The sequence below is a fragment of the Colletotrichum tamarilloi genome, assembly GCF_030869305.1.
Source record: "Colletotrichum tamarilloi strain Tom-12 chromosome Unknown Scaffold_16.1, whole genome shotgun sequence".
In the NCBI taxonomy this organism is placed as follows: domain Eukaryota; kingdom Fungi; phylum Ascomycota; class Sordariomycetes; order Glomerellales; family Glomerellaceae; genus Colletotrichum; species Colletotrichum tamarilloi.
Window position 1 is genome coordinate 92,227 of NW_026849399.1, and position 15,135 is coordinate 107,361.

The following is a 15,135-nucleotide window of genomic DNA, read 5'->3' on the forward strand; positions in this document are numbered from 1 at the left end:
CTACCTCAAGGTACCTCAGTTGGCAGTGACAAAGTGACTTCCGCTGTTTCCTCACCTCCTGCACATCCTCAAACTCTAAAGCACCCGAGATGCCAGTGCAGAAACGTCCAAAACCTGCCTTGGGACTTCACTACCAGGATGGTGTCACCTCCTCCGCACTTCAGCTTTGCTTATCCTGCCCCTACCTTGTCTGTCGTTCTCTGCTATGCAAGGAAACTTCACCGAGGTCAACGACTGGGGCATTGAATCCGCCGAACGTAGAGCTGTAGATCTTCAAGTGATCACGTAACTGAACTCAAAATTAGACACTTTCCCATCTTGCCCTTCCTATTTGAGGTAATAGGATACAGCCGTATAAGACAGGGTAAGTCGTATATGCGGTCGACCATCTCATGAATCTTTCCGATGCTATATCCGTCGCCATAGCCCGCAGCCTACCTACCGAGTGAGTATGCGTTGCGGAACACCCCCGAGACCAGCAGCGGCTTTGAATTCTCCTGTCCTTGGCGATTCCCGGTGGTGTCTCAGACGACGGCATGTCTCCCTATGGCTCGGCACGAAGCGAACGCGAAGAGATAGGTCAGGCTACGAGTAGGATAAGCAGAGATAAACGTGCAATGTACGCCACCGTCATCACATGCTTTAGCTATTTCGGAAGCATCATCTTGGGTACTCGGGCAGTTTCTTACAAAGAATCCACTTGATTTGAAATGCCACTGCAGCGCCGCCCTGCAGAATACATGCAGCATCGCATGGGCCGCTCTATTAGCTTCTCCTTCGTCCATGCCAATCTCACCTACGCCGGAGGGTTGAGATCCCGCCAATCTGGAAAGACATAGTCCGTACGATCGTCGTCAGGCAGACCGACGTACTCTTGCCCAATGTGAGGCAGCACCGTCTGATAAAACACCCTATACGCTTCGCCGCTCAAGTGGAGGCCGTCCGGCAAGAGGTCAGCGAGCCCGCCCTGCTCGCCGAGCTCCGGGGTGCCGAGCAAGGGTCCTCCGGCCTTGAAGCCAGGCGTCTTGGCGACGGCGTGGTCCATGAGAGCCTGCCACAGGTCGATGCAGACCACGCCGGGGACCTCGGCGGCGACGTCGCGGGCCGCCTGGGTGTATCCCGCGCTGATCCTGGCGGTCCGGGTCGGCTTTGGGTGACCCCAGGCCAGGTCCAGCTTGGTGATGCGGATCTCGTCGATGGGCGGCGGCGTGACGAGGAGGATCTTGGGGTTATGGGCTGTGATGTTGGGGTGCGTGACGATCTTGATGAGATTCTGCTTGTACTCTTCTAGAGGCACATTTTGGGTTGTCGTGTGCATGGGCTGAACTGCATCGTTTGCGCCCAGAAGGACCAACTAGGGAGAGTTAGATTGGCATTGACTGTCCATCGGTACCATGTTGCTACTGACCAGGTACTTCAGCTGCGGCCCTGAAGGTGAAGGAGGGGGAAACATCTCGGGAAGATATTTCAAAGCATTCGCCGAATTCCAACCCGAAAACCCACGGTTGACAACGTCATAACGGCGATTTACATCTTGGAAGCGGCGTGTGTAAGTGTCTGGTTCCGAACCCTAAAACCCTGGATTTGGTCGACTCACGACATTGAAGCTCGGCCTGGAAGCAAAAGCCTTCAAAGGTCACCACAGACCCTTGGAACAGAGAATCTCCAAAGAGCACAACTTGAGGGTACGGTTTCTTGCAAAGACAGTAAGTAATGTGTGGTGCCTGTATAACTGGTATCGCTTACAGCCATGGTGGTTGGTTCCTATTCTTATTTCAATGTCGCTATACTATTGGGAACACGCATCCAGTATATGGTGTTGAGTGGCTTGCCCAGCTTATATGTGTCTCTGCGACTTCACTGCAGGGAGCCCAAAACACCCTTCTCCTCAATCTCGCAAACACCACCTCGGAGCCACTAACACGGCAGAACATCCCGTCTAGCCGAAAGGACGATATCCTCACTGGTTAGGCTGTGCGAGAGTACCTGCAGTCTGCGGTTGTCGGCCTATCAATTGCACGAGAACACCGTACCACTAACACCGAGTTTTGAAGGAGGAGTTGGGTTCCACTCTTTAGACTAACAGCAGTGGCAGCGATAGACTGCTGCTGGGTCCTCAGCGTTATATGGCCTATTGATGACGTCCACCAAATATGAGAGACTTGATAGTGATGAATCGAGACCCAAATTATTGCTCAGATCATCAATCTCTCTCGTCACAACACATTCCGAGAACAAGGCGCGTCAGAGGCCTGGTCCAAAGCAGGGCCCGTGGCAGCGTTAACAAAGGCAGTGGAGGTGGACTGGCGGGGGTCGTCCATCCATTGGACCCACAGCCTTATCTACAGAGTCAACCATTCGCTCAATGGCTTATCAGCCAAAAAAAAGTCGGCGGAACTAATCCCCGTCAGAAAAAAAAATCCAGAACTCCAGGAAAATGTTGTAAGAGAAAACAACCCCAGTCTCGTTGCTCTCCCCCGCCATTGAGTATTCGATCACTGCGGAATGCCGCAAATTTTCTAGACAATGGCGTCCTCTCTTGCTGCGCAATTGGCGCAGATCGCCGCCAACTCGAAGGCATCTCTGGATGTCAGGGCGCAAAAGGCTGCCCACTCAAAGTCCCTCCTCTTCGAGCCGAGAGTGGCGGCGACACAGAGCTACCAGGCGCTCTACACGATATGCTTGGAAGGCTTCGAGGAGCTGTGCGAGCTCGATGGACGGTTCAAGCCGTTTGGCCTGACGCTCTTCAGCGAGCAGAGCATGAGCGAGGACCGCACCCAAATGACTGCCGCTGAGAATGCCGAATTAGACAAGAAGGTCGAGTCCTTCCTGCGCCTCGTTGGAAGCAGGCTGAGGCTTATGCCTTCGCTTCGTGCCCTCGAATGGCTTGTGCGAAGATTCAGGTATGTTGGAGCCTCTAGTCTCACCGGAATTTCCCATACTGACGTTGTCACAGAATCCACGAGAACAACACAAAGTCTCTGATCACGACCTTCCTCCCGTACCACTCGATCCCCGGCTTCGTCACCTTACTCTCGATCCTGCCGTCCAAGATCCCCAACGAGTACCGATTCTTGAACCCTTACATCAAGTCGCTCACTTCACCTCCACGATCTGTTCTGGTCCACGAAGCGATCCACAAAGCCGATTTCCTCAGCACCCTCTCCGAATATACCCTGGAGGCCTGCAGAAACCAGCAGCAATACCCGACCTTGATCTCATTCTGGGGCGGAATCATGACGGAAGCCGTGAACGGTCTGCTTGAGAACATGCGCTCAGGTCGCCAGGCTGTTCAGCAGGACAACAACGAAGCCTTCCTCCATCGCGTCGGCCCCACCCTCGCCGAGGCAATGACCATGAAGAAGGTCCCCAACATGCAGATCGCTTCTTACATGGCCGTCACTATTGTTGCGGCCAAGGGAAGCTTCGACGACGCGACTCTGTCGGCTTTCATGGAGCAGATTGTCCACGGTTGGACCAGCGAGACTGTGCGCCCTGGCCTGGTGTGCTTGTGCATCCTGGCTCAGTACCGATCCGCGAAACAGCTTTCTGGAAAGGTCACCAAGGCCTTGTTGAAGGTGCAGGACCTTGGAGAGATTCTCGTTGAGCTTGGACAGGAAAGGAGGGTGGACAAGCTCACCAACGGCCTGTGCATCGCCTTTATCGAAAGACTCTGCAAGAAGGGCGATGCCCGGGGACTGCCAATCATTCGGGTAATCCTGATGAGCAAGATCCTGAAGGGGAAGCAGATTGCTGTCATCTTCAAGTCTCTGGTTCTCGCGGCCCATAGACTCGACGACGAGGTCGACAAGGACGGCGAAATTCGCAAGGAGCTCGGTTCGACACTCATCGATCTTTCGCGCTTTTCCGGAGAAACTAGCGAGATTATCCGGACGGTTCTCGAGGAAGTCGATTTCGATGTGGAGGAGCTGGAGATGAAGCTCGATGTCTCTATTCGCCAGAGAAAGGCACTGCCCGGAACCCAGGAGGATACCGAGATGGATGGATCCCAACCCGTTGCACCGACAAAGGAGAACCTGAGGGAGACTATTCAGGAGCTCTCTGGCCAGACGCGTGCACTCCCATCGTGCCTCTCAACTAGCACTGGCGACGTCTACGACGAGTTCAGTAGACTCTTCCTCCGGGTCGTGTCTCAGCAGTCCGAAGACCCGACACTTCTGGCCGATTTCGACCAGCTGCCGTCTTTGAGCCGACGAACTGCAGTCAGCGATCACACCTACATTACCTTCTTCGTCCGCATCTGGTCCGGCCCATACCCGACTCTGGCTCGCGCCGCTGCTGTCGACACTGTCAGGAGACGTCTGAGCGACGGCGATGGCAACGATCTTGACTTCCAGGCCCTTATCCCCTACTGCCTCATTGCTCTCGTGGACTCCTCAAAGAAGGTTCGCCGTGCTGCGGCTGAGCTCCTCATCCAAATAGGCCACTTCTTCCCTCACCAGTCCAAGGCCGCGAAGGCTTCTGTTTGGGGTGGCAAGAAGCTTTACGACGACAGCGACAAGGTGCAGTGGCTGGATGCCGATACCATTTCTCGCCTCCTTCACGGCGTCGTTCTTCCGGCTCTAGAGGAGTGCATCATGCACGAGGATCACATTCGTGCCGTCCTCCACTCGACACTCGACAGCAGCGCCAAGGGCGAGAGCAGCGAAGGAAAGAAGGCACTGAGCTCTTCTGGTAGGGCTTCGATTCTCTCGTTCCTTGCCAGCCACGTCGTCGCAACGCCGCTCATTAGAGTCAAGTCCAACCTGCTCTCGATCCTCAACCGCATCAGGGGAGTATCATCCACCTCTAGAACAAAGGTCCTGTTGCCGGCTTTCCGATGGTGGGCGTCGTTGTCCGCTGAGGAAGCGGACCGTCTGGCCGAGGCTGAGGAAGTCGACCAGTCATTGCTGCATACGACCTTTGCCGAGATTGTCGTGCCGAACGACAGCGAAGGCCTCGAGTGCCTCCTCTCCATTATGAAGGATTCCGCCTCCGCCAAGCGTCCCGAGCTGGTCAGATCCATCTCGGCGCGCATTCGTGCTATGTGGGGCTCAATGAAGGCCGATACAAAGTTTGATGTGGCCCAGACGATGCTTGAGCTCTCTCAGGCACGACAGGTATCCCAGGACGAAGAGGACATTATCGCTGACGAGGCGGCTGATTTCCTGAGAAACGTTGAGCTCACGACAGAGATCTTGGCTTACTTCCTCGAGTCTATCCAGACCGGCACGAAGCTCATCACCGAGCCCCCTGCCAACAAGCGACGCAGGACCAGCTCCTCCGAGGCCAACCGAGGTGTTGTCAGCGCCCAGGCCAGTGCCGAGCTCAGCGCAACCCTTAGATCCGTCACCTTCGTCCTCCAGCTCGTTGACGGCTCGCAGCCTGCCACCCACCCCGAGTTGCTGGACAGCCTCTTTGGCACTCTCTCTGAGCTTCAGCACTTCCGTACTGTCATCGGATCGGAGCTTGGATACCTGCAAAACCTGGTGCTTACAAGTTTGATTGCCATGGTCCCTGCCTACAGAGACAACAAGAGCTTGAAGATTGACAGCTCAGGAGGCCACGGCGATTTGCTTGTCAACTGCATCCAGAAGTCTTCCAGCCCCATTGTGCAAAACTCGGCCCTTCTCCTGATTGCCAGCCTTGCTACTGCCGCGCCTGATCTTGTGCTTCATAGCGTGATGCCCATCTTCACTTTCATGGGTGCCTCTGTCCTCCGCCAGAACGATGATCACTCAGCTCATGTTGTCAACCAGACCATCAAGGAGGTTGTGCCGCCCCTGATGGCGTCGCTCAAGAAGGGCAAGAGAAACCCCATTGCGGGTGCCACAGAGCTGCTGCAGAGCTTCGTTACTGCCTACGAGCACATCCCCGCACACCGCAAGCAGGGCCTGTTTGTCGCTCTCATTAACACCCTCGGACCGGATGAGTTTCTGTACGCGCTGTTGGCTATGCTTGTCGATAGATACGGCCCCAACGACAACCTCATGGCATTTGCATCTGAACTTCTTGGCGTCTACAGCGCCGAGGTGCAGCTTCAGACCCTGGCTAAGCTCCTGGACTTGATCAGTGACATTTTCAAGCCCAAGCCAGGCCTTTCGGCTACCCTTTTGGGAGTTGGCGAGGATCTGTCAGAGAAGAAGCCCGAGGCCATTGCAATTCAGCAGTTGACTGTGTTCCCCGCTCTGCTCTCCAGCAGAAAACTGCGAAAGGAGATTACCATTCTCACAGAGAGGGACGACATGGATTCTTCAAAGATTCGGGACTTGTATGCCATCCTTCTCAGAGACGTCCTGGCCCTTGCGGAGACCGTCAAGCAGCAGAAGGCGCTGCACGAGTGCTGTGGCAATGCCTTGGCCAACCTCCTCAACCTCCTTTCCATCGGCGAGTTCATCAAGTCGGTTGAGAACCTCCTGGACCGTACCGAAATTGACCTTCGTCGCAAGGTCCTCCGTGCCCTCGAGGTCCGCGTGGACCAGGAGGGTGTTGCGGACGTTGCCTCCAGAACGGCACTTCTTGCTTTCCTGCCGCAGCTCACCGCCGCGATCCGGGACACGGACGACCTCAAGTACAAGCACACTGCCGTTTCTTGCATCGACAAAATCGCAGAGAAGTATGGCAAGAAGGATATCGAGGCCGTCGCGGGTGCGGCAGCAACCATCGCCGGACCCCACTGCCTCGGCCAGCCCGATGTTAGCCTCCGTGTCATGGCATTGCTTTGCCTTGCCTCTTTGGTCGATGTGCTTCAAGACGGTATTCTGCCCATTGTCAACATTGCTATTTCTCAGGCAATTCTCTACATCGAGCAGAGCGTGGAGAATGACGAGGCCGCCAACGAACTGCACAATGCGGCATTTGCATTCATCACTGCTCTCGCGCAGCACCTGCCTTACATGATCTCGGAGAAGCACCTGGATAATATCCTGCTTGCTTCCAACAAGTCAGCCGAGGCTAACCTGGATAACGAAGCCGACGATGAGCGCATCAACTGTCTCAGATTCCTTGCCAGAAAGGTTGAGGCCAAGACGATGTTGGCCAGCCTGCAGAAGAACTGGATCCCGGCTGCCGAGGCTGGTTTCGACGTAAGTTGTTTGCCCAGAGAGATTTGCAAAGCCCTACTAACAAGCACGCAGGCCACCGAGGAATGGGTCGACATCTTTGGAGTTGTGGTTGATAGCCAGCCCAAATCGGTTGTCACCAAGAACGTCACTACCTTGTCCACAATCCTGCTCAACTCCTTGGACCTTCGCAGACGGGAACACATCAAGGGCAAGCTCACAAACGCGACAGCTCAATATGTTGCCAAGATCGAGGCCTCCATCAACGACGTTACGCTCAAGATGATTTACAAGCTCAACGACGCGGCCTTCAGGCCCATCTTCACCCAGATCATCGAGTGGTCCACACAGCTGCCCAAGCAAGACGCCACAGGACGTACCCTGCGCCGCTTCAGCGTCTACGGGTTCCTCCAGGTCTTCTTCGAGGGCCTCAAGTCCATCGTCACCAACTACGCTACCTACATTGTGGACGACGCCGTCGAGATCATCAACGGCACCGACTTGAAGCTGCCCGAGCAAAAGGAGCTCTGGCAGCGCGTGCTGTCTACGCTGGCGAGGTGCTTCGAGCACGACCAGGACGATTTCTGGCAGGCGCCCGCCCACTTTGGCAAGGTCGCTCCCGTCTTGACAGCGCAGTTCCTCCACGCCTCCTCGTCCTTCGATTTGACTGGCGAGCTCATTCCCGCGGTGGTCGAGCTGGCCTCGGCGGCGGACTCGCAGGAGCACCAAAAGGAGCTCAACACAGCCATCCTGCGCCACCTCCGCTCCGAGCACGCGCCCATCCGTCTGGCGGCCGTCAGGTGCCAGCAGCAGCTTGCCGAGAAGCTCGGCGAGGAGTGGCTGTCGGCACTGCCTGAGATGCTCCCTTACATCAGCGAGCTCCAGGACGACGATGACGAGACCGTCGAGCGGGAGACGCACCAGTGGATCGTCAAGATCGAGGGAGTCCTTGGCGAAAGCTTGGACTCTATGCTGCAGTAGAGAAAGGTTAGACCAAAAATGGAGAGAGGGAGAGCGACCCGGAGCCGTGTGGGATAGTTTCTACGGACGGAGATTTGTGCGGACAATTCCACCCCGTCTCATGTACCTTATTCGATGCATGCGAAAACAAAAAGTGAAATTTTAGGGACGTCATTTGGACAATCAAAGGAAAGAAAAAGCGGGAACGCCACGCCGGGGCCGCCGGACGGGCAAAAGTGGAGACGGAGGACGTCACTCGTTCCGTCGGCGCCGTGTTAGTAGGTGTTACCAAGGCGCCTCTAAGCATTGTGACGTGAGGAAAAGATGTAATTGAGTTAGACAAGAATCAACCTTAATTCTACTGTCCAAAAAGAACCACCTTCCCCTTGACTTCGATTCCTTGGATCTACCATTCCGCTTGTCGAGCGAACGAAATAAGCGCATTGACTCACTGGTCCCGGGACTTTTTTTTTTTTTTTTTCCCTGATGTCAGGGCCACCCGATCCCCGTCCCGTCCCGTATTAGCACGCGCTCTTTGGCAAGTCTCCGATACACCGAGCGCCCTCGATCCCCATCCCGAGCCATTATCGTGCCCACCTTTCCCAACAGTCAACGCCGCCCAGGAGCCCCCCAAGGGGCCAAACGCCTACGTTGGGCCATCGGATTTAACCCACCGCCGTAGAACGGCCGTAGACAACGGGTTCGGAGAACTAGGGGAGTCAAAGGAAGGAGTGGGCTGGGTCGTTTGAGTGGGAGGGGCCTTTGCGGTGTTTTATATAGCCAACTGCTAGACCCCCGTTTTCTTTACTGTTGGTTCTTAGGTGGTGTGACTGTAACCTCATCATGGCCTCATCGAAAGTTGCACAACAATATTGGAGGAGCCTGGCCCGGCCCGGACGCCGGGGGCCGGCCGGCACGGCGTTGCAGGTTGAGGCTCTGACTAACACGAGTCTCGTCAACCATCGCAACAGCACGAGTTCGAGCTCGCCGACAGGTACACATCCGTCTCATTGACTTGTGCCCTCAACTCTTTGTGCAATCATACCCTTTGTACACTTATCATAGGCATCGCAACGAAACACCCACTAACACACTCCGCAGAACCAAAACGTGAAAGAGTCGTCGTCCTGGGCTCAGGCTGGGCAGGCTACGCCTTCGCCCGCGAGCTCGACCCAAAAAAATACGAGCGCATCCTCATCTCCCCGCGCTCCTACTTCGTCTTCACCCCCCTGCTGGCCTCCACCTCGGTCGGCACCCTCGAGTTCCGCTCCGTCCTCGAGCCCGTCCGCCGCCTGGAGCTCGACGCCTTCCACCAGGCCTGGGCCGACGACGTGGATTTCACGCGGAAAGTGATCCGTGTCGAAAAGGTTACTTCCGAGGACGCCACGTCCAAGACATTGCCGGCGCGGGATGCGCACGCGCGGGCTAAGGGCGAGGTGGTTGATGTCGCGTATGATAAGCTTGTTGTGGCGGTCGGGTCGTATTCGCAGACGTTTGGGATCGAGGGCGTGAAGGAGTATGCTAATTTCTTGAGGGATATCGGGGACGCGAGGAGTATTCGGTTGAGGGTGCTGCAGTGCTTTGAAAAGGCGGATTGGCCGACGACGACGGATGAGCAGAGGAGGAAGCTGCTTCACTTTGCTGTCGTTGGCGGAGGACCGACGGGCATTGAGGTGAGTTACACCCAATCTCCTTTTCCCCCCAAATATTTCGTCACTAACACACGCCCAGTTCGCCGCCGAGCTTCACGACCTGATCCACGACGACCTCTCCAAGCTCTACCCGCACCTGATGGAATTCGTCGGCATCACAATCTACGACATCGCGCCCAAGGTCCTGCCCATGTTTGACCAGCAGCTGGCCTCCTACGCCGAGGACCTCTTCCGCCGCCAGGGCATCAAAGTAAAAACCAACCACCACCTGCAGCGCATCCGCCCGGACGAGACGGACCCGCGCGGCGCGCTGCGGCTCAAGATTCAGGAGCACGGCGAGGAGGAGGTCGGCGCGGGCATCGTGGTGTGGAGCACGGGTCTGATGCAGAACCCGCTCGTGCAGACGCTGATGAAGAAGGAGTTGCGGAACCCGAATGTCGCTGCTGCTACTGCTACGGAAGACCAGAGTGCTGGTGGTAGTACTGAGATGGTCAGGATTCTCAAGGCGGAGCGGAGCGGTGGTATCGTCACAGACGCGCATCTGAGGGTCCGCCTCGACGATCCGAAGAACGAGGGCGCCGTGCTGCCGGACGTGTACTCCATGGGCGACTGCTCTGTTCTCGAGGGCCAGACGCTGCCTGCCACGGCCCAGGTTGCCAGTCAGCAGGCAAAGTACCTCGCCAAGGCGCTCAACAAGCAGGCGGCCGGGCCCGAAGAGGGAAAGCCGTTCAAGTTCCGGAATCTCGGGGCCATGGCGTACTTGGGTAGCTGGCGCGCTATTCATCAGAGTTCTGCGGATGAGTTGAAGGGGAGAGCAGGTATGTTATACTGTACTATTGCAGGCAGTGGGATCTGAATGGGCTAACGAGGTGCTGTGCAGCTTGGATTCTGTGGCGGTGTGCTTATTTGACCAAATCGATGAGTATTCGGAACAAGATTCTGGTCCCGGTGTACTGGTTCGTCACCTGGGTTTTTGGAAGGGATATTTCTCGGTTTTAAGCGTTGTGGGATATGAATTCGTGCGTCAGTCAGCAGAGGATGAAAAGGCATCATCATGGACTTGTCAAAAGAGAGTAGCGACTGTAAGATGGTGTAAATGGTGGTCATGAGAGGCCAATGCAACCCACACAATTGTTAGCGATAGACATAGACGAAGAAAGGCGACTACCATAGGGATGATAGATTAGAGGGGTGGACCCGGGTGTCTAGCCCGAATGTAAAGTATAATAGCCACGCAGCTTTCCGTTCAGTATCGTGTGAACCCATACATACTGCATAGCGTAATATAGTGTCATTATTATGTGATTCAGATTCCCGAGATCAACGTACCTTAGTGTTGGAGGGACAGAGCTTTTACAATTTTGTTTATACATAAGTTGAATGGGATCTATCATTAAAACCATTTTCTGTTTCATGCTTTTACTCCTCTTTCTGGTCTGAAGTACAAGATGCCGAAATGGAGAGTAAAGAACTGCGACTGCCATTGATAACTCTCAGATCCTACCCTAATCAGGGCAATGGATGCTTGAGACAGCTTAGATGTCGTAGTGGCTTTGCTGTCTCTTCTTCTTTAGAATTGTATCATCTAGAATGGCAGCATTCAACCAGATGTTGATTGGGCGGGAGAAGTGAGTAAATACGATGATGGCCAGATGAATCAAGATAGATAACAAATATTTCTTCATTATTCATGAGGATTGTACATTATGTACTTTTGCGTAGAAATCTATGACCCTTTCCAACCATCTCAGAACTGAGGATATCCCGACTGCGAAACGAAACGAGTGCCGTTCACCCCCTGAATGCCCTGGCCCTGCTGGCCGGCAACAACAGTAGCCTCACGCACGGCACGTGAGACAGTGCCCCTCACACGACCCTCCTCGAGCACCAAAAGACCACCGATAGTGCATCCGCCAGGCGTAGTAACCTTATCGCGGAGGAGAGCAGGGTGGTCACCGTTCTGGACCAAGCCCGCGGCGCCCTTCATAGTCTGCGCCGCCATCCTCGTGGCCTCGGCGCGCGGGAGACCCATGGCGACGGCGCCGTCGATGGCGGCCTCGAGAACCAACGAGAAAAACGCTGGACCGGAGCCGCAGAGGGCGGTGCTGACGTCCATGTTCTCGGCGGGCAGGTAGACGACGTCACCGATGCGCTTGAAGATCCAGGTAACGAGGTTGGCGGCCTCGCGCGGTAAGGGGTAGGTGGGCGCGCCGATGACGGTCATGCTCTCGCGAATGAGGGAGGCGGTGTTGGGGAGAGCGCGGATGATGCGGCAGCGGCCGTCCTCCTCGGGGTCCTTTGTCGGGACGGCGCCGTGGAGGATCTCCTCGAGGTGCTCCTCGGTGAGGCCGGCGCAGATGCTAATCAGGAGCTTGCCGTGCAGGGCGCGGGTCATGCCGGGTTCGCTGAGGACGTCCTTGACCATGTAAGGCTTGCAGGCGAGGATGACGACGTCGGACTGGGAGACGGAGTTGACGTTGTCGTTTTGGACGACCTTGAGGATGGAGGAGTGCTCCCACAGCGCCTTCTTCACCTTCTTGGCGCTGTCGGAGCGACGGACGCAGGCGATGAAGCGGGATGGTAGGCGATGGGGGACCTCGTCGCCCAAGGGGGTGGATGTGCCTGATGCCGAAGGAGTGTGGAGGGTCTGGAGAGGCTTGGGAGCCTGCATCTCCAGCAGGGAAGTGAAGATGCCGTTGAGGATGGCGATACCCATGGTTCCTGTTGAGAGTCAGAATATTTCATCTCATTATTTGCAGAAGAGATTTCTTTACTTACCACAACCGAGAACGGTCATGGTGAGCTCCGAAGAGCTGTGATCTCCCATGACAGACATGATGAAGACGCGGTATGAGAGAAATTGAGAATGCGGTGTAAGTGATGGATTCCTATTGCGCCAAGGATGGTGCTTCTAATTTATAGTCCAAGAAAAAACAACAGAAAGTTAGAGCAATATGGACAAGCTCAGTTTCGGAGAAAGGGTCGCTTTGGGTTGCAAAAACAAAGTTTATCAGACAAAGATAGGAGATGAAGGCTGAGTTAAAGAATCCCCTGGCTAATAATATTTTCCACCTCCTTTTGCAGAAAAAGAAGCTCTCCACTGTTCCGATATCGTCCGTCCACAGCTTTTCGTCCACTGGACTTGGCTTTTCTTCAGCGCTAAGCCCAACTCTGCTTAGCTTAGTATCCCCCTAGATTCGCACAGTGCTTACCGCACCAAAGCAGTGAGAACACACCCAAAAATGGAGGCAACAGCACAGGGTGTACCTGTGGGAAACCCCCCCAGCGAATTCAGTTGGAAAGAGTGACAGCTCGGATTCGGGTGCCATTGAACAAGCCTCAACTCAGCCCCAGCATCACCAGCCGCTTTTTCAACATCATCCTGAACTCTCACCCCAGACTCGGTCCGCTCAATTCAAATTTAGATCAAGATCAGAACAGGGACCGAATTTCGCCGTAGCGCAGCATGGCGGACCCTTTCGAGGTTCGAATGCGCTTCAGTAGCTCCCTGCAGCATCTGAATGCGTCCGTTACTTCAGCTCAGAAGGCGGCTCAGTATGCCCTCAAGTACAAGGATATGGACGAGGATCTGCACTCTTGTATCCTCGAGCAACTGGAGCGAGTGAGTGTGATCTACGTGAGAAAACTATGAGATCATGGGCTGATTATGATTCTTTTTAGAACAACATGAATACGCGCGCCAATATCATGTACTTCATTGAGCATTTCCTTGAGATGGCACAGAAGGACAAGCACATGGACTATGTCCGCATGATGCAGCGCGACATCATTCGCATCGTTGATGCCGTCGCCCCCGATGATGGATCCGGCGCCGCCAACGTCAAGGTCGTCCGAAGAGTGAGTTCCCTCTCTGATCCCACGGCCCCGCACAAGCTTCATGTAAAAACTGACATGAGAGCAAAAATTTCAGGTCCTCCGAGGCCTCCAGGACAAGACCTTCCTCGAGGCACGCACAGTGACAGAGATCGAAGAGGTCCTCAAGGAGCGCGAGACGAGCGCCCACGACGCGGGCCTCTCGTCCCCCGTCAACGGCGACGTCGAGATGGGCGACGCGCCTCCCAGCCACGCCATGCCGGCTAACGGCCGGGGACCCGCCGCGCGCCTGGAGAAGCGCCAGATTGAGCAGCGCATCGAGGAGGACCGCGAGCGTCACAAGCGGCTGCGCGAGAGCATATGGGCCATCCCGCCGCACGGGAACGCAGAGATTGACAAGATTTGGGATGAGACGAGCGATTTCGGCGACGACGACCACATCCTGGGCGAGGAGGAGTTTGCCGAGTGCTCTCAGGCTATGAAGCACTCGTGTCCTCCTAAGCCGCCGGTCGGTCCTGCTAGTACGCGCATTACGAATGGAAAGAAGAACTGAGTGAGAACTTGCGGGTTCTCTTCCAAAGCATATCTTGGCGTTTCGGGGAAAAGGATGGAAAAAAATAGGGCGTTCGAGGGTCAGGTTTCGCGACACGACAAATACCACAGGTAGCACTAGGGTCAGGGTCTTTATCAACGTTGGCCAAGTATTTTTTGGGTAGCTTGAGGCATAATCAGGAATTGCAAAAGAAGACCGTTCTGTATGGCAATACAAAAAAGGTGGTGTATGTCTTTGTGATAATATTGTTACATGGGTGTTTATACACTCATACACGTCCGTCTAGACCAATCCGAACCCAGATGTCCGACAACACAATGCTCCCCCCGAGTTTTACATCTCCTCCCAAGGAGAGGGGCCGCGCTCCAGTCTACATCAGCCAGCCAGGCCTCAACCAGCCATCAGGGCCCTTTTACTCCATGGTGACGGTGGCGCCAAGCTCCTTCATGGCGGCGATGATCTTTTCGGCCTCGTCCTTGGCCACGTTCTCCTTCATCAGCTTCGGCGCGCTCTCGACGAACTTCTTGCTGTCCACCAAGCTCAGACCCAACAGGTTCTTGATCTCCTTGATGACCTTGGGCTTGGAGCCGGCGTCGAAGGCCTGGAGCTTGATGTTGAAGACGCTCTTCTCGGCGGCCGCCGGTGCGGCCTCCTCAGCCTCCTCGACAGCGGCGGGAGCTGCTGCGGGGGCGGCGGCGAAGCCACCGACGGGGAGATCGGGGATGTTGAGCTTGGACTGCGATTGAGAGAGTCAGAATTTGGCCCACGATCTCTTTTTCCCCTGAATGCCTATGACGAGTCGATTGGGGGATAAACTGCGCTCGTCACTGCTTCTTCAACTAACCTTCAAGCTTGAAACAAGGTCTGCGGTCTCGAGGAGAGTAAGGGTGCTAATCTGGTCGACAATGGCGGCGATCTTGGGGTTCGTGGGGGCAGCGGCCTCGGTCGAGTTGTACCTTCGTGCGGTTGCGGGAGTTCGGGTCTGGAAGAGGGATGTCGAGGCACGCATCGAGCCGGTGGCACGGAGCTGACGGGCGCAGCTCTGGGCTGCGAATCTGCAAGAGAGGGCCATTGT

General features: G+C 55.5%; 6 protein-coding genes across 6 annotated transcripts; 3 read left to right on the plus strand and 3 right to left on the minus strand.

The window, feature by feature from the left end:
- Window positions 1-796: 796 nt before the first annotated feature.
- CTAM01_05967 (GDSL-like Lipase/Acylhydrolase) lies at window positions 797-1,752 on the minus strand (the record flags this gene model as incomplete). The annotated part of the gene is made up of 4 exons (XM_060521997.1): window positions 797-1,354; window positions 1,409-1,533; window positions 1,598-1,694; window positions 1,747-1,752. The coding sequence occupies 4 exons, from the start codon at window positions 1,750-1,752 to the stop codon at window positions 797-799; spliced, it is 786 nt and encodes a 261-aa protein (XP_060383187.1).
- A 774-nt stretch (window positions 1,753-2,526) lies between these two features.
- On the plus strand, window positions 2,527-8,042 carry CTAM01_05968 (BP28CT domain-containing protein; the record flags this gene model as incomplete). The annotated part of the gene is made up of 3 exons (XM_060521998.1): window positions 2,527-2,903; window positions 2,957-7,085; window positions 7,137-8,042. 3 exons carry the CDS (start codon window positions 2,527-2,529, stop codon window positions 8,040-8,042), a joined length of 5,412 nt encoding a protein of 1,803 aa, XP_060383188.1.
- An 822-nt stretch (window positions 8,043-8,864) lies between these two features.
- CTAM01_05969 (uncharacterized protein) lies at window positions 8,865-10,672 on the plus strand (the record flags this gene model as incomplete). Its single annotated transcript, XM_060521999.1, has 4 exons — window positions 8,865-9,015; window positions 9,123-9,694; window positions 9,753-10,491; window positions 10,554-10,672. 4 exons carry the CDS (start codon window positions 8,865-8,867, stop codon window positions 10,670-10,672), a joined length of 1,581 nt encoding a protein of 526 aa, XP_060383189.1.
- A 748-nt stretch (window positions 10,673-11,420) lies between these two features.
- On the minus strand, window positions 11,421-12,509 carry CTAM01_05970 (pyrroline-5-carboxylate reductase; the record flags this gene model as incomplete). The annotated part of the gene is made up of 2 exons (XM_060522000.1): window positions 11,421-12,394; window positions 12,452-12,509. The coding sequence occupies 2 exons, from the start codon at window positions 12,507-12,509 to the stop codon at window positions 11,421-11,423; spliced, it is 1,032 nt and encodes a 343-aa protein (XP_060383190.1).
- Window positions 12,510-13,139: 630 nt separating this feature from the next.
- On the plus strand, window positions 13,140-14,060 carry CTAM01_05971 (CTD kinase subunit gamma; the record flags this gene model as incomplete). Its single annotated transcript, XM_060522001.1, has 3 exons — window positions 13,140-13,295; window positions 13,355-13,531; window positions 13,605-14,060. The coding sequence occupies 3 exons, from the start codon at window positions 13,140-13,142 to the stop codon at window positions 14,058-14,060; spliced, it is 789 nt and encodes a 262-aa protein (XP_060383191.1).
- Window positions 14,061-14,472: 412 nt separating this feature from the next.
- CTAM01_05972 (uncharacterized protein) lies at window positions 14,473-15,132 on the minus strand (the record flags this gene model as incomplete). Its single annotated transcript, XM_060522002.1, has 2 exons — window positions 14,473-14,796; window positions 14,905-15,132. 2 exons carry the CDS (start codon window positions 15,130-15,132, stop codon window positions 14,473-14,475), a joined length of 552 nt encoding a protein of 183 aa, XP_060383192.1.
- Window positions 15,133-15,135: the final 3 nt, after the last annotated feature.